At 39.6% G+C, this 19,267-nt stretch overlaps 1 protein-coding gene across 1 annotated transcript in view; it reads right to left on the bottom strand.

Moving 5' to 3' along the window:
• pappaa (pregnancy-associated plasma protein A, pappalysin 1a) overlaps positions 1–19,267 on the bottom strand; it is a 71,657-nt gene that overhangs the window by 28,497 nt on the left and 23,893 nt on the right. The window contains exons 8-10 of the mRNA XM_026297619.1: positions 14,954–15,082; positions 14,723–14,814; positions 12,194–12,390 (exon numbers count right to left, since the gene is read on the bottom strand). Coding sequence (XP_026153404.1) covers positions 12,194–12,390; positions 14,723–14,814; positions 14,954–15,082 — 418 coding nt within the window. The remainder of the gene's footprint in view (positions 1–12,193; positions 12,391–14,722; positions 14,815–14,953; positions 15,083–19,267) is intronic.

Genomic DNA, 19,267 nt, shown 5'->3' with positions numbered 1-19,267 from the left:
GTACAAGGAATGCAATTGAATTCATGACTACATTATACAGGGATCATTATGGCACAATGACAGTCACTTTGCTGACATAGATAGAGGATCAAAGGAAGCCTTCCATGTTTTATATCCTACACATTGTCTCAGTATTTATGGGGTGATGTTTGTTAAGATCGGATAAGAAATACTGACAGAAGAGCCATTTTGAAGTGGAAGATAGAAATTCAAAAGTGACAGATGGTGAAAGACTACTTAGCAATAGATAAACACAGACAAAAAGCAGAGAGGGCAGATACACAAGGACAGTGAGTTTCGCCTGCTGCCCTGAGCTAGTGAAATGAGACACCAGTAACATGAGAGTTTTGCTAGAGAGGCTACTGTAAGATCCTGCCACTGTGGAAAACTGGCCAGAGCAGCTATCTGTCCATATATTTGTCCCCTGGATCTGTTGACATGACCTTTCTCAGAGCTGAAGTGGCAAAAATGACAAATGCAGGTGACAAACACCTGAGCTCAGTCGCTATGGATACTTAGGCCCCATTTGAGTGCAGTAGGGTAGATGTGTTTCTTTGCAAGTTTTGTGAATGCACAACTCCTGTTAGAGAAAATGTAGTTTGTTTGCTAAATGTTAATGTCAGAAATAAAACTGAGCCTAAGATACAATTAAAATACAGCAAGAGTAAGTGCGGAGCATCCCAGAGCACCTTGACCCCACTCAAAATACTCAGTAACTCACTCTGTATGACAAAATTAACAAACATGATTTAAAGGGAGTGTAAATCTGCTATGAATGTAAGTCAAGAGGAACTGTTTCCACTGCTGACCCTTTACTGGCAGGGCAGGTGGCAAAACCCTTTCCACATGCGAACTAATGACTTATTCGAGTAAACACAGGTGGTACAAGCTACACCTTCCTCAGCCACCCACTATCCTGCCCCCAGCACCTGGTGTGTTTTTCTAACAACCAACTGTTTGAGGCAGGTAAACACTGCTTGGCATGCCAAACCCCCTGCCCTCAAGCAAACAGTCCCTGTAAAAGTATCATACCAGTAGGAGGCAATTCACAAGTCTCCCATGACTCTTTACACTTCCTGCAAGCTCATATCCAAGCAACGGTGAGTCAGAGCACTCTAAATAAATTTGCCATTGATTTGATTTAGTCATTAAAAGAGGGTATAAGAGTTTGGTAATAAACTGTTGCACCCATTCAGTACTCACTCAAGCAAAACCAGTTTAGTTCCATGCTTTCAAATTTGATCCATTTATACCTCCACCGATCCATCCATTGGGTCACACAGGGTTGGAGCATATCCCAGCATACAGTGGGATATATCCATTGTGGGTACACAGTAGATAAGTTGTCAATCTATCACAGGTCTGACACGCAGGGACAGGCACACACTGTATACCTATGGGTTAATTAGGGTTTCCAGTTATATCTTTGGACTTCAGAAGGAAACCTCTTGTTGTTATTTCCATTGTTATATTCAAGTAGTCACTGTACACAGGCTACTTGGTTATTTTGATGAAATATATCACTTTGATAAGGTGTATGGAACAATCAGCAACCTATTAATTTAAGGTTTTCACAAACAAATATTAAACTGAGCAATGAATCTGACATCTCCGTGCTACCCTGCAAAGAATAACAATAAACGTGACATTACAATAGAAACCAAATTTAGGGCATTTAATACACATTTTGTATTATATATGTAAAGCTAAACGCGTTTGTGGTGGGAAATGTGTAAAAACTCAGTACACAGTTTTGAAACAGCTAAAAATAAGTTGAGATTAGGGACAAACATTCTTGTGTCTCATTTGTGCAATGATCAGGTGTTATTTAAGAACTGGGGTAAATGCATTCTCAAAAGTAATTCCCTAAGGGTGGTAAAAGGCACATGCATTGATTAATGCAAAGGAGAGAGGGATCAGAGTCCAGAAACATTTATAGCCCTCACTTTATCACAGGTTAAGTAACAAAATCTGATCATTTTACACAGAATTTGCAAGTTCACAACATATGACTACAATTATTAATATACAAAGGCTACTTAAACCAAATTAAAAAGAGTAGCAGCGGCATGGGCACTGTTCCACTAATATCTACATAAACTTATTTTAAGCACAGAGAATGTATGTGTTACTGACAAAAACAAGTCACTGATATGCTTTTTCATTGGCATCATATAATTTAGGTCATAAATAGCACAATTTTAATGCTGTAACCAGTGCCAACCTGTAACCAGTCAGTTCACCCCTAATTTCAGAAATATTAAATCACAAAAAGCATTTGGAAGAAAAAGCTTTGATGTTAGTGTTTCTTTGCAAGATTTGGTATTTTGAGTGACTCAAATTAAAAATGCATGTGAACTTTAAACTTATTTGGCCTCAGAGTTTGTAGAGCTCATCCACAAAAAAGGAAAAAAAAATATGAAAATGAAATAAAGAACACATATTACAACACATATGCACATAAAAATCTTTACTTGTTTGCCCCCCTGCAGTCTGTTATACCTAAAATATATACCACCAGCCAGCAAACCAAATGGATTCCCTGATTATAACTACAAAATAAAAGCGGGAAATGTTGACAAAAGCCAGTCCAAAGAATCTATTAGAAAGGCTCTCAGGTGGAAAAAGTAAGAGAAGGATCTGGCAGATTTGTTATTTGTTAGCAAAAAATGGATGATTACAGGATTACACCGCTGGATTTTCCTGTTACTTTTACTAATAAAACCTTTTGAAATGGATTTGTTTTTATGTGGAAATTGTTACTGTTGTGCAAAGAAGCAAAGGGATTCCCTATTTAGTAAAGAGACGAAACAGAAATGATAGGTCTTCTACCCCACTCATTCCTAAACAGATGGTTCTCTTGTTCTGATTTATGGCAAAGGAAGGAACAGTCACTATTCCAGGTACATTAGTCAAATGTTCAGAAGTGTATTTAGAGCAAAACAACTTCTCGCCTTCCTTGTAAAATAGTTACAGCAAGACTGGAGATGAGTTCAACTCACTAACTAAAAAACACACACACACACACACACACACACACACACACACACACACACACACACACACACACACACACACACACACACACAGAGTTACACACATGGTCTTAATTTTTACCAGCTGGCTAGTCAGACTGGCAGACACAGCCAACCTCTGGTCTGTAGACACAAACTGGTGTTTGTAAATTACCACTTCAGATAAAAGGAGAGCTAAGTGTCTTGAGCCAGAGGGGAAACCAAAGGAGATAACAGTGAGGAGAAAGAGACAGTGCAACTGTCAGCGTCATTACCCTGAATATGTCTGTGCTGTAAAAACATTCATTAGGAGCATAAAACAAAACATAAACTTTAAAAGGTAGAAACAGAGAATGGGGCTGTTATAAAAGACAGAGTAATGACAATAATAATGCCTCTAATAGCATAATGTACCTCAACCACAGCCTTTCCCCTTGTGATGGAGATTTGGTGCCAGGGTGAAGTTAGATCACTTCTACAGAGGATTGCCTGCACATAACCCATATACAAACACACACACAGACTCAAATACAAGCATATGTTACACCCATGGTGACTCAGTTACTGAAGTTGAAGCCTCCAGATTTTCAAAATGTCCTATCTTGGATTCAAATCAATAAACTTCACTGACACACACACACACACACACACAAACATGGGCCATATGTTCTTGAAAGACTACTGAGGGCCTCAGCCATTTATAGGAGGCCCCACAAAGGTCCTTCCTGTATCCTCCAAACACTGTAGGACAAACCTGGAACCGGAGGAAGATCATGACCCAACTTGGGACATTTCTGACACCCCATGCTCATTTAAATTTACTGGTCATTGAACTCAGCACAAAGAAACAACACAGAGGGGAAGACTTTTTTCAACAACCAGTGACTTTTTACAGATTTGCATCTTTTATTTTATCGTTTTTGACTAGATACTCAAATAGTACTTAGGCTAAAATTTGATTGTGAATTGTTGAATAGTGAACAATAAAACATTAAATAAATAAATAAATAAATAAATCACTGATAGATGCCATTAATGGATGACTTCCTTCCAGGCCTGTTTAAAATGTGTATTTGTCAGCCAATTTTCCACCAATCCCTCTTGTCTACATCAATTTGTAAGTTCCCAATTTGCCAACAAGAAGGAAAGAATTAAAGTTAATGAAAGCTTGATTCCAGGGCTATAAAGATGAAAAGTTAGAAATCTTTGGTCTTATTTCAGATTGAGCTTTAGCAGCCACATTGAAACCATAACTAAATCCACATTCTATAATCTCACAGACTTAATAACTTAGATGTCTCATGTCCAGATAAGGTTTAGAGAAATGCATTCATGCCTTCAGCTCTATGGATGGACTATCGTACCTGCCTGCTCTTCTCAAAAAGCCAGTTAAACATCTTCAGCTCATTCACACCACATCCAAAGTTTTAATAACAACCAGCAGAAACTGAGCACATCACTCCTGTTCTTAAATGTTTACACTGGCTACCAGTTAGTGACAGAACATATTTTAAAGTGCTCAGAAATCACACAGTGATATGGGGCCAAAACACATTTGTGATCTCCTTGAAGAATATAAACCCACTGGGGCTCTTCTGATTTTAATTATTGTATTTGATAGTGTTATTGGGTTTCTTTGCAAATGTAAAACACTTTGAATTGTCTGTTTAAAAAGCTGAAAATTTGTCTCAAGTCTCAGTACTTTGTGCATGGTTCATCGTCTTCATTCAGTCATTCACTTTAGCAGAAAACATACAGTAATCATTAGAACAACTAAAATTTTCATTCATTTTATGTAACCTGGGGTTATTAGTGGCAGCACAGTGGCTTGGTGGTTAGCACTGTTGCCTCACAGCAAGAAGGCCCCTGGTTCAAAACCCTACTTTGTTGGAAATTTTGGAAACATGCAAAGTAAGAAAAGAGGATATTTATCCTGTCATAGCTCCTCCTGTCTGTATTTCCATGCAGGTAGTCCATTGTCTTCATTTTCATTCCTCCCTCTGTTAAAGGCATATACTGTATACAAATTTGAAGTCTGAGCATGTCAAGCAGGAGTGAGCATCTGTGAGGCATTTGTGTAGAGAAAAAGAGAAAGGGCAACAGAAAGAAACTAGTATGAGTTTCCAAGCACCATCCCATGGTTTACTGGAATGCTGGTGCGCGTTTAGCGTGTGAGGTAATGTCCTGTCACCCAGCCCCACCCATTCCCACTGAAGCTCACCGTCTCATTGGTCCAAGGCTAATGATGGGCGACTTCCATGGCCTACTGAAAATGGGGCTGTAAAAGTTAGTGAGTGGCTGCAATTATGCAGTTTACCTATCCCAGACTCATCAGGGCAGACATGAGCAGTGACTAGGTAGTAGGGAACACAGACCACAGACTAATGTATGGGGACTGGTGCACGTACAATGCCAGCAAGTTGAAAACAGATGGGTCTGTGGAGAATATAAATGTCCCTCAGCCAGTGGCCCCCTATGCTCAATAAAACAGGACCAAAAGCCTGCATATTAACAGCTTGAAAATCTTATGGGGGGGTCATCAGTGCAATGAAAAAAATACACCAGCCACAATGAGGTTTCCACATGGCAGAACCACAATAATAATTGAAACGGGAAAAGTAAAAGGGAAAAAGGAACGCCATCCCAGAGGTTTCTTTTTAATGTTACCACACGCTTATGTCACTGGCACTGTGCCTGACGAGGGCTGTGTGGTTTGGGAGAGAGACAGTGCCAGAGAAGCTGGCCTTCCTGTACTGCTGAAAGCAATAGCTCAGCTACTGTATGAGATCTTGTTTTTGCGGGCATGTATGTGTGTGTGTTTTCAGCTTGTCTGCTATGTGCAATTTTGCCTGTTTGTCTGGATGTATATGTAGAGGCAAATGGGTGTAAATGTGTTTTTATGCTCTGCAGTTTGCATGTTTCCTCCACTTAAGTACATAAACACACACTCCCTACATCACTGAGATTGGACAAAACTGGGCCAGTCATTGTTTGCTTGTTTTTACTAGGCAGAATAATTTCTTTTACAGTGCCTCTTTTCTACCTCTAAACCATTACTTACCTAAGGATGAATGTAGTAAAGGTTACTGTATTTAGTCTAGACCCTTGCACATGTTTGTTTTGGGTTTTGAGATAGGTAAGCTTCATATAGTCAATTCCTTGAAGCATGAGAGGACTAAAGTGTTATCCCTTCTGTTACTTATGTATAATTAAGGGGAGTGTTCTCCAGGGGTGCCGGATTGCGTCAGAGATTGCCTGGGCAGCAGCCCTCTCTGGAGAAATCACCTGGCTTGCTGTTTGATCTTAAAGTTTGAATTCACATGCACACTCCCCACTAACACAAACTCATCTACACACATGTACAGTACGTGAAGGCAAGCGGTCTGCACACACACATGGATACACGCGCACAGGCACATGGGCACACACATACACAGGTTAGTTGCTAGGGCCAGTTCTCCAATCTGATCCCCCCTAGAGCAAGTTGAGCTGGCTCACCATATTCCATGGTGTGGTAGTGGAGGAACATTATGTTCTGCTTCACAATGACAGCAGTAGTACGTTTCAGTCCTCTATGGACCTGCCCTATAATCTTGCATGGAGTCGGCACTGTGTGTGTGTGTGTGTGTGTGTGTGTGTGTGTGTGCTTGCCTGTGTGTCTCTGTCTGACTGTGTACCTGTGTAAGCTCAATCAGGAATAGAAGAGGAGAATCCATTACATCGATTTAATTCAGTAAGCCATATCATTGTAGTGACAGGTAACACCATATTAGAGGTCCACAGCATTTTGTAATAGGTCTGACATTGAAAGAAGGAATATAAAGGTTCAAAACATGAAAACAACCCAACTGTTAAACTTGCCAAGAATGTTATATTGGCAGGTCGGCATTTTTTTGAGATCATTTATGTGTCTCAACTTTATTAACTTCATACATTCTCTTGTGTCCATGTGGTATTTTGATTGGATCAAACTGCTCATTTGAGGACATTTTAATGTGGGAATTGCCAATAAGAGTGGTTTTGGGCTGTTTTCTACTTTCACAATAATTTTTATTTAATGATGTATTTTCTTTTGAATGCAGTAAGACTGTCAGTCAAAGTAATTTCAAGATTGTTTTACCTGCAGTTACAACCGCTCACCGCATCTGTCTAGCCATCTGTCATTTGTGTTTCTGACTCCATATATACAGTCTTTCACATTTACTCTTTCATATTTTTATTTACAAATCTTGAACTCATATCCATTTTAATCAATTTGTATATTATTCTTTTCCTCTTTTTGGCTTTATTACTGCCCATTTCACCATGTTTGTACTTTTATCATCCAAGTACAAAGTAGAGCACAACCTTTTTCCCCCACATCAAAAGCACGCATAACTGAGAAGTCTGAGATGAGTTTCACACTCTATGACCCAAAAATGAATGTGTGTCCTTTACATTTTACTGGCTATTAAGCTATTGTGTACAAAACGGCAGTATGTATTTATGGCTCTATGCTCCATTTATTGTTATGTTGTTGAACCCTCTCTCAGCAGTGGTTTATATGTGGAAGCATTCTCCCATCCTTCCCCTTGGCTTTGCTCTGGTGCATGAAGTTTCAGAAGTTTAAAAAAAGTTCAGCTCTAATGCAGTAATGCTGCATACTGAGATCATAGATACAGAGTAGCCCTCTGTGTCCTTGGATGTTTTACAGTAGGAATAAATTCCTGTGTTTAGCCCTTACACACGCGCACACAAAAGTGCATAGCACTTGAGATTTCGTGCAGATACATGATCTCTTTTTTTCCTCAAGTGCCGTCTTGTGCTGTTGTTGCTTTCTTGCATCCGCAAAGATTTCTATCACTGCTGCCCGCCTTGCTCTCTCTTTCTCTCTCTCTCTCACACACACACACACACACACACACACACACACACACACAGACAAAAAGAATCAACAGTGTCTTAACATCAGACGGAACTGATACACAAAGCCAATACACAGCTTATTTACTAGATCAGAAGGCAATGATGTACTATCCACTGCCCCTACCCCCAACACACTCATTCAGAACAACAACAACAACAACAAAAAAAAAAACACTCACACAGATTATCCGTAAAGCTGATCGCTGATCTCTATCCCAACTCAACCAAAGACTTGTGAGCAATGAACAAGGAAACTTATTAAATTAAACTACAAAAGATGAAGTGAGCTAATAATAAGGCAGGGCAATGCGCTGTTGGTTCCTGATAAAAATCATAGTGACTATGAATAGGACTGGCTCAGTTGCACAGGCAGTTTTTGAAGTGTTTGACAATAGTAATAAGGCACACACTGTGTTTTTTTCTGTCTATTGCAACATACTTTAACAAAATTTAACAAGCATTTTTTCATCTGATGCCCCATCAACAGGATGGCATCATTTCTAAATGCAGTCCATTACAAATCCTTGTTGCTATAAAACCATTTTCGAACCTGACAACACTATGGTTAAGCTTTGGATAGGATTAGGGGAAAACAGGACTAGATTATAGTTAGGGAAACATGGTTTAAAAAACAAGGTTGAGTTTTGGTAGGAAACGTGAAAAGAAGTACCCGACATTTTGTAGAATGTTTGGCACTTGTACGTATTATTGTATCACGCCAGTCTTGGGCATCAGCTCAAATGACTGATTTTGATTAGTTTTCTTTGCTTGTTTTTTGGCAGAAGCCAATTTTATCCTGTGGATTGATCTCAACACACACACACACAAACACAAACACACACGCACAACAAAACAAAAAAAAAAAAGTCTCAATCAGAACACCTGCATTTGTTTATTCAGTGCATAATAATCAATAAATACCAGAAGAATTCTCAGTTTATTTTTTGCTCTCAAATTTGATAAATGAAGGACTATATTTTGGAAGAATGATCTACGACATTCAGACATTTAGAGAAACTAAGGAGCACTGAAGTTGTTCTGGTGGCTTGTGGTAGCCCAACACCCAGTTGGTTTTCCTCACACACTCCCATTGCCCTTATAACTTAGTCTGGGCCTGAGTTTGCTCTCTCTTTGCCTCTTATCACTGTGCGTGCGCACACACACACACACAGGCACACACACAGGCACACACACAGGCACACACACAGGCACACACACACGCACACACACACACACACACACACGCACACACGCACACACACACACACGCACACACGCACACACACGCAGGCACACACACGCAGGCACACAAACAAACATTAGAATGACAATAACTTTACATACTGTGGGATGGATGTTAGTGGTTAACCAGACACTAACTCCAGCAGAGAACTTTACTGTCACTTTGGCTTTGGGCCGTGGTAATGAACCACTTTTGGGAGTGTGGCTGACTGAAATTAAAGGCTTACTCTATATGCCAAATTCCCAATAACAAATGATAGCTGCCCTCCTGTATTTCTATTATTGATCCTGCCAAGCATAAGAATTTTGGTGTATTCACTTAGCATTGTGGTCATAGCTTCACTTACTTTAGTATACAGAGAAAATGAATGTGTTGTAACCACATTGGGAAAGTTATTTAGTGCAAGAACAATTCCAGCAGCAGCTTCTGGCAGGGTCACCTTTAACCTTATTTATGCATGGACACTCAACACTCTCAACAGCTTCTTGTACTATGTCGCAACATCCCCACATACACCGTCAAGTAGAAAGATTTGGAAATGATTAAAATACTTAAGTAGAGTTATATAACAATTAACATTTTCTACCCAACAGACAGAAAAAATGAGTATTGATGTGAAGAATAAGAGCAAGAAAACCAAAAGTAACTACGGTATGTTTTCACCAGCATTTATTTATGCAGACCAATAAGCTTGCTCAAAATAGTCAAAAATATTTTAACTTGATGAAATTTGAAACTCAATACATTCATTTTAAAGTTACCAAGCAATTTACTAACCCAACAGTTGTCTAATTCTGTCAAGAGCAATCTGTGAGTAATTCTAGCAAAGGCACAGATCTTCTGGCAGAAACACATTGCTCAGAAAAATGATTTCAAAAGCTCAAGATCTCAACAGTATAGCATCATATGAAGCAATGTAGGATCTCAGGTTTGAATTCTGAATCTTTTGGTTGTTATCACATCAAATGCCTATAGGCCTTTCACATCCCTTTCCACCAACAAATCTTCAAAGTCACCCAGGAAAAAATCAACCAGTTATGTAAACAATCGCCCACAAACTGAGAAAACCAGAATGAAGTTCTCTAGATAGGGGATTGGATCCAGATGTCTAAAGAATGACTCACTGGGCACTCTATGGCAAATTCCTGGTTGCCATCAAGAGCCATTGTGAGCAAAAACAGCAATTAAAATACCAGACATAACTGAAAAGTTCCAAATAGGTAACATCTTCAATAAGCATGTTCTGCTATTGATCTGCTGCTGTGGTATTTTTATATGTTATTCTAAATTGGCCACATTGAAAATAGATCTATGAACAAAGGTGAGCTTACTGGCTATTCTTCATCTCCGGGAACCAGTCTTCACATGCATCATCTGTGGCATGAGCATACTGGACAGTTGCCATAGCCACATGCATGCCATTGAACAAATTCTTAGGAGCATTGCCTGAATGAGAATCACAATTCAGTTATGTGAGATCCTGTTTTGATATATTTGTTTTCCAAGGAACTACCATAAGCAAACAAATGTGTGTGTATGTGTGTGTATGAGAGAGAGTTAGAGAGAGGGAGAGAACATGTAGTTTTTTTTTTATGCCTGAAAATTACAGATATGGTGTCATTTAAAGCTTTTTGTATTTAAAGATGCTGCTGCAGGGCATGTCTGATGTCTGATTACAGGAACGCACTAATAATGGTGAGAGAAATTGGTTCTGTCAAAAATTGTTGAGGTAACTATACAACACCTAGAAGCTTACCAACTTATGATTTACTGAACAGATGAGTAAAAAAAAAAGAGGATGGCAGACAGAGATGGTGACATAGACCACTGTGTCTGTGTTAACCTGTTTTTCCATAATTTCCACACGCACAATAACTCGTGTGTACACACTGAGTCAATGGCCTTCTCTCAACACAATCTCATCACATATGACCCTTGGGAACACTGTGCTCTCCACAGTAAAAGTTTAGTAGAAACAATGTGTTCTTCACAGCAGAAATCCTTTCTTTATGGTTATATGGACGTGTTCCACGAGTGTCTCACTCAGAAAATAAAACATCTGCACCTTTGTTAGTTGGAACACACTTACATTTCTTGTGCAGGCAGAAGTGATGCCATATAAATATTAAATGCATTTAATGTTGTTGATTAATGTCCTACTTCTGTTTGCATAAATTCATGCCAAAGTGTTCTTGAGCAAGGCACCTGATCACAGCCATCCAAGAATAATTAATACCCTGGACTTGTATAATGCAACCTCAGCAGTGCTCTAGTTCCAACATCACACAAATGCCTTAGGGGGGCAAAGGAGTTCATGTTGAGGAGTAAAGCCTTGATGTTTCAACTAAAATCTCTACTTTGTAGGGCTAATACATTTACGAGAACAAACTTTTACAATCTCACAATGTGCAATTTAACGTTTATCAAGTGAGATTACTGCAAAGTGAGCTAATATTTGGTTAAACAACATGCCCTAGCTTTGACCATCCATATTAGGTAAAATCGATTAAATACAACTGGGGCTAATGCACTTCTATGTGCCCAAAGCTTTTTGTGCGTACATGAATGTAGGCCTCACCCTGATGTTTGGGGCAATCAACCACCATTCTGCATTACAACAGTAACAGATCAATACTTCCCCCAAGCTTAGGTAGAATCAGTGGTTTCGTCCCGTGTCTTCAATAAGCATTACTCTGGGAGCAGCAATCATCTACACTAATCCTTGGAGACATCTAATTAAATGTCCAAATCCCCAAAATTACTTAACTGGTAAACTGACAATAGAAGTTGTTGTTGCGAGTGAAATTGATTGTTTGATTGTCAGCATTATCAAGTTTAAAGGTTTTACAGATGACCAATAATCCCAAATCATCAAATAATCAAAGTCCATTTTGTTTAATATCAGATAGAAAGAAAAGATTTTTTAAGATTGATTGACATGTTGTTTTATAAGGTATAAGATTGCACATCTGCAGAATGTATAAAGAATTTTTATGCTTGTTAGCCTTTGATGTGATGTGTGTAGCCTTACCTTAGTAACAGCAGGGTATCCAGCAGCCACCTCACCAGAGCAGTAGGGCTTCTCCGCGTGGGACACTTCTACAGAGGAGGCCCATTGGTCCAGGTAACCACTAGGGGTGTAGAGGCCACAGTCTCTTACACCAGTCTCTCGCTCAAAGTCCTCACACACTCCATCACCATCATAGTAGTAGCACATGCTTGGTTCCTCTGAAGGTGCAAAGAGAAAAGAGAAACCTGGAATTTCAAATTAAAGTTTGAAAGAGTTTTTTGTGACTTTTTCATTAAAAAGCAGATCCAGTACAGCTAAGGTAAAGTTTTGCAAATTGCAAATTTTAGGATACAATTTCTAACCTTATTTCTGTTAAGTTGGGAAGTCAAAGGAAGAGGATCAAATAATGACAGGGGGGAAAGGTAAGGCATAAAAAATGTGCATGGAAAGGACTATAAATTCCTGAAAAACAGAGGTGAGAAAATAGGATATAGTGAGGATGAAAGAAGAAAAGGAATAAAAGGAAGAGTGATAAACTGACAGTGAGACAGCCAAACACAGAGATAGGAGGGGGGTTTGAGGGGGCAGACTAAGTCAAGAGGTAAAGACAGATACAACAGTAATTTTTCCAGACATCCCACCCGGAGTTAAGGTCTGGAACTGGAAGCTTATGTAGTGGAGGAGAGGGGAGCAGAGCAGGGAGATTGCCTGGGCCTCATTGCTCTCAGCTCTCAGCTAAAGCAGTGTCAGTCGTTGGGGTTCCAGTTAGGGGGAAAGGCGGCATTCTGTGCCAAGTTGGCCAGGGCCTCCTCCTCAAAATTCCAGCCCTCCCCAAGTACAGCCAAAAACTCAAGTTAGTTCTGTGCTTTGGCAATGGTGAAACGAGGGGCTACTGAAGGGGCATACAGAATACGCTCCCACCACTCACTCAGCAGGAGCAGAGGCAAGGAAGAAGGGAAGAAGTGAGACTGGGACACGAGGACGCTCAAACAGCAGTTTGTGAAAACTGCAGGAGTAATAGGTAGTGTGAGTATGGGCTAAAGACAGAAGAGGAGGAAAAGGATGGTGGAGGAGTATTTGAATTTGGACAAAAATTGAATAAATAGATAACAGAAAAGGTGGAAAGGCAATTGAATGCAAGAGCAAAACGAGCTCTACAGTTGGAAAGTGATGAGATCAACAAAGATGGAGATAAAGACACGAAATGTGCAGAAGCTGATGGAAAAAAACCTATACTTGTTTCAAGTCTGCGTCCTAGGTTACATTTGACAACGTGTCAAAGTGAGGCAAAGAGTGAAATCTGACTTTCCAAAACTATGACTTTGGTGACAGAGAGAATATGTGAATATAGAAAACCATATTGTATTTCTTTTATGCTTAATCTGCATCTATGTTTACTGTGGCTCGTATCCCTATTGCAACATAGCCAATGGGACTGTAACACCAGGTGGGGTCATGTAAAAACAACTTGTCGATTTCATCAATTCCAGCTATAATTCAGCTCAGTCGTGTGAAAAGCCTATTAAAGCTCATCCAACATCTAGAACCCTGGCCCTGTTGTACAGTGTCAATTCTCCATCCAACTCTCTCTTTCTCTATCCAGCACACTGACAAGCAGGCACTCTCTCACACATAGACACAGATGGACAGAAGGTCCCGTCATTATAGTGTCAGATTTCTGTGCAAAACTACAACTATGTCAGACGGTGTCAGGCAGGCAAACACACACGCGCATGCTCACGCACACACGCACGCACGCACACACACACACCGCGCGTGCGCGCGCGCACACACACACACACACACACACACACACACACACACACACACACACACACACACACACAGCAGAGCACTGCAGTTGGTGGAAAAACAGCACAGCCAATGCAGTCATCCAGCAATCTGACAGGGATTAAGTGGCCACTTCACAAATACTCACATACGTGTGTGCATGCATGCATGTACTGAACATGCACAGACAGACGCAATCGCATCAGGGGGCAAAATGATTGTCAGCCAGCAGGAGGACAGGACAAGAAACTATCCATTTATTCATAAAATAAAACAACATAGGAGATGCCAGTCCCTCAGCTATGCAAAATAAGACCATACACTCTCAAAACACACATCATGATTTCCAGTTTGTTTTTTTTTTCACAGGTCCTAGAGTTTATGATACTGAACGGTACTTTTATTCTTTTGAGAAAGGTACTGGGAGCAAAGATAACAAATCGGTTTAATTCACCTGTGGATCTCATCAAAAAGTCCTTCTGTTTTGTGAAATAATGCAAAAAACTGTATACTGCAAATGCAAATAATTAACTGATCTTTCAATGTCTTGCTGTATATCATACAGAACCATTTGTTCACAGCTACCCCTATAACATTACACCACATCCTTTTACTAATGGCTGTAGAGCAGATCTGCTTGAGAAGTTAGGAAATTAAGCACCTTGATCGGTGGTGCACTAAATGTAAACTGACACAATCCAGAGAAATAAACTAAAGACTGCAAGCTAAATGAAGGATAACATTATCCATACAACTTACCAACACAGTTGAAGAATGGCTCTTTTTTGCACTGACTGGAACAGCCATCCCCATTGATAGAGTTCATATCATCACATTCCTCTCCTTTGGAACTAAAATTGCAAGAGTTGGGATTTAGTAAACATCCACACACACATACATGCTGCCCAATACTTTACTGCACATTTGTATTGCATGCAGTTTACGTGTTTGGGTGTATGCATAGGTGTATTTATTGTGGGTGGCTGTTACCTCTGGATTCGTCCATCCCCACAGTAGGTTGACCCCAGCTCATGCATCAAAGACGGGGAAGGCTCGCTGACACTCCGGCCGGAGAGGGTTTGGACTTGGTAGGTGTACACAACATTTGGCACCACATCCCTGCACAGAGAGTAGCAAAAATAATAAGTCCTGTTATCTGGGGATTATGTGATTCCTTGAAAAATGTCAGCTAAAGACCACAGCTAAAGAAAGAAACAGTAAAGATGCTCTCACACGCTGAGAAAGAGACTTGTGCAAAATGGATCAACAGGACCGCTGCTCTGTTTCCTAGTGAATGCATCTACCTCTCCATTCACGCACTGATATGGCTGCATTTACTCACTTTGACTGTTTGTTTTGTTTCCTTCACAGTGATTCAAGGAACCATCATGATGAACATACAATGGACAGGAGAAATATTGGGGGACTACTCACTTTGCAAGAGTAAGGCGCCATGATGGTTTCTTGAGTCACCCTGAAAAGGAATTCTGAAAAAAAAGTCTGAAAGGAAAAAACATAAATGAGAAGACCAAAACCGTAAAAAAAAAAAAAATCAAAACTTTAAACGAGAAACCAAAACCATAAGCAAAGCAACAAAACAAAACTCAAGGAAAGAAATCTGAATATGAAGTACAACATTAGGTCAAGTGAGGGTGCTGTCATGACATTAGCTGCCCTGGTTTCCTCACATCAAATTCTTACTTTTTCTCTCTGATCTCTGCCTTAACATGTTACTTCTACTGCCACCAAGTTCAGTAGTGCTTTTTGGTTTCCATCCCTGTTTTAACTATTTATCCAGGCTTACTGGTCTCTGGAAGCCACTGAACTAACTAAAAGCAAAGGATAAAAAACATGTAAAGCCAACTATATAGTCACTGACTGTAACTATTATAAATAATAAAAACTGGTAAACTGATCATCAGCACTCTCATTTGCAACTGTATTGTTTACATTTTCTTTGATTTTTAACTTCTTTTCTACTTCTACTTGTAGCTTTGGTTTCTCATTTGTAGTTATGATTTGTCACCTATGGTCATGGTTTCTCATTCATGGGTTTTTTTTTTTTTTTGGCTTTCATAGTTTTTGGACCAACATCTTCTTTATGTGTCAATTCAGTGATAGCCTCTAATTGTTTAAAGCTTATCCTGTGCATACTAGAGTTTCATTTCATTTTTATGCACTGATGTACATTCAATTCCTTTTGACAGCTGATTACTATGTTAATTTACAAAGGGGAATCCAGTTGGCTTTCTTATCTGCATAATCGACAAGAACACATGATATGCTGTAATTACGGTAATATTTTGGATGAGATGTGTTTTTGTGACATTTGAGGAAACGGTAAGAACAATAGGTTAGATCATTTACCATCAAGTACCACAGATGGTGTTTTGAAACACCCTGTGCAATGTTTTAAATGCAGTGACAAGCACGCATGAAATGCTGTACTGCTCATGAATACCAAAAGTAAATCCAGAAGCCCATTCCAAAAAGCAACTCACACACATTGATTTCATTCATTTCTTGGAGACTTATCCTAACCTTAGCCACGTATCTCAACCTAATCCTTACCTTACCCTTAAAATAACTCTAACCTTAAACCAAGTTCTCACTTTAAAATCCATTGATCTACGTGGTGAAGACTGAGTCCACACAGTGTGTGAGCAGGTTCCAGGGTCCACAATGTAGTAATGCCAGGCGTGTGCACACACACGCACACATCTACACACATGCAACTTTTGTAATTGGAAAGACACAGCCTGCCAACTATGACCTTCAAACTTAAACAAGAGTACACAGGCCTAAACCACTATTCCCACTGCTGCCATATAATCCCCAGTGCAAGTGCAAAGCAGCACCAACAGCAAACATTGCTCTGGTACCACAGAGGTATCACCCAAGGCCAAAGCTAAAGTCAGCAATCAAACCAAGAAAGCCTTTAAGTGATGAGCAGGGAAGCCATGAAGCCATAACCTCTGATGAGTCAAACCACTCAGTTTTATTTTAATAGGACAAATTAGGGAACGAGGATTCCAGACAACACACTTAATGAGAGAAGCAGATATTCTGCATACTTATATACAATATATCACACACATGAATAGAGTTGATGAAATGTATCTATTTATGTGCATACATTCTCAAATGCACTGTTGATCACCAAAAAACACACAAACAAATGAAAAAAATTTCAACTGGAAATGATGTTTGTGAACATGGCTCACTGTGATAAATGCCATTTGTTTTCTCCCCTCATTGTTATTTCTCCATTTCTCCTTTGTTTGTTCATCACATTCCCAGCAAATGAAAGTTGACCAAGTCCAAATTAGCTGAATAAGTATAAAAACCAATGAACCTAAAGATCAAGTAACAAAATGAACTTCCCCCAGCAAAATCTGTGCCTAGGATGAGATATTTATCTTGGCTTTAGTATTAACAACACAGAAAGTAGCCTTACAGACTCTCTTTTATACTACAGTATGTCCTGTTCTGCAGTGTTGGCTCATGCTGGTGCAACTCCAGGCTACACTCAAACATGCCCCCTCTAATTGAATTAGTTTAGTCCCTGGAAAAGTCGAGCTGTGGGAGACTATCTTTGACGAGAGCAAATACACAGAATAGAGCAAAAGAAGAGAGAGACAAATATTACTTTGCAGCAATGAAGCACAAAAATGTCCTTTTAGTGGATAATGAGAAATGATACTGCAGGTAATCCAATACACAAAAAAGTAATAATCCTGACTGATCAGGCCACACTGAGAGACATGGTCAGGCAAGAACAAGTGAGAGGAAAGAGGCAAGTGGCTAGATCCCAGCATGTAGGAGATAAAGATAGGGAAAACACTGTGCATGGAGAAGATGAAATAAATTGAGAAATAAATTGTGATTACAAAAGTCTGGATCTCAATTTCTTCAAGGCTAGAAAAATTCTTTTCCACATTATGCTGAGGTTTATTCCACGTTTATCCCTTAATCAATCTTCACAAAGGTTATAGTTAAAATCAAGACAGTCATAGCATTAGTTGTGTGTTCACTGTTACCTGACAAGTGATGTTTTGCAGTGATAAAAATAATGACAGTCCCCCTTCAGCAGGAAAGGTGGAAATAGCATAGGTCCAACACATATCCACAACCTACTCCATCAAAATGTGTTCCTAAATCCTGTGCTGGACTGAGAGCCAAAGTAGGCTGGTAATGAGCATTACCATATGTTGCTAGGGTGTCAAAAAGCACCTACAGGGACAATAGTGCTGCTCCTCAGCTGTTTAAAAGATACTTTCCACTTGTATCCAATTAGTGCATGCTTAATTCCTCCTGACCTCACCTCTAATAGCCTTGCTGCATTAGGCACCACTATTGGCCGCAGTGACAAATGAAACAGAAAAAGATGTACAGCACAGTTTTTTGAAATCTCAGTCCCTTAGACCTTAGATAGTGGGACATATAAGAACAGAATTAATATACAGGAAATTTGTGAAAGAATCTCTAGGTCTTACTTTAGTGTCGGTGGATACTATTATGATTTCTGGCAACCATACAGCAATCATAAAACCATACTTTCCTTTGTAACTGATTAGATATGATATGTAACTGCAGACTTTCATCATAGACATGGTATCACATGATAAGGTTTTGTTAGTGGCACCTCTTTGTGCGTCCAGACATTCTTCTTAAGGCCCCCATAAACACAAAGGTTTTGTCTTGGCCCACACTCAAAGCCGGGCACAAGTCACCATAATATGTATTTCAAACGTGTTTTGATAGCACCAGGTGATTACACATGGACGCATGTGCGACTGTATGTGTCTGCTACTGAGAGCAAGAAGAGTGGTGGCGCGTGTCACTTTTCATCTGTGTGTTCCTGCCTATATTGATGCGTGTCCTAGGCTTATGTGTGGGCATGCATATGGATGTGTTTCCATTCTGTAGCTGCTTGTTGTTCTTGGCTAAGAGGTCCCAGATGAGGAAAGTAGATAAATTATGGAAGTTGAGAAAAAATCTTAGATTGAGCCTGAAAGAACAACAAACACGGCAATACTCCTTTTGTCAGGGTGGCAGCTGACATGCATTCGAAGTTTCACTGATGTTAATTTTACACCCACGTTATGTCTAACAAACTAATGCTACATGCTTAGTCATATAAGAGCTGCTTTAAATATGGCTCATATTAGAATTATGTAAGGCTCATTTACAATGTCCAATCACAAGGCAACAAAAAATAGGACTGATAAGTAATGCCAAAGCCATCACAGTCTAAATATATTCTCTGTCTGTTAATCTAAAACTTTGAATTAACATTATTAA

This window comes from Mastacembelus armatus, chromosome 12, assembly GCF_900324485.2.
Source record: "Mastacembelus armatus chromosome 12, fMasArm1.2, whole genome shotgun sequence".
NCBI classification, from domain to species: domain Eukaryota; kingdom Metazoa; phylum Chordata; class Actinopteri; order Synbranchiformes; family Mastacembelidae; genus Mastacembelus; species Mastacembelus armatus.
Note: the sequence above shows the minus strand (reverse complement) of the source record. Positions and strands in the feature narration are given on the sequence as shown.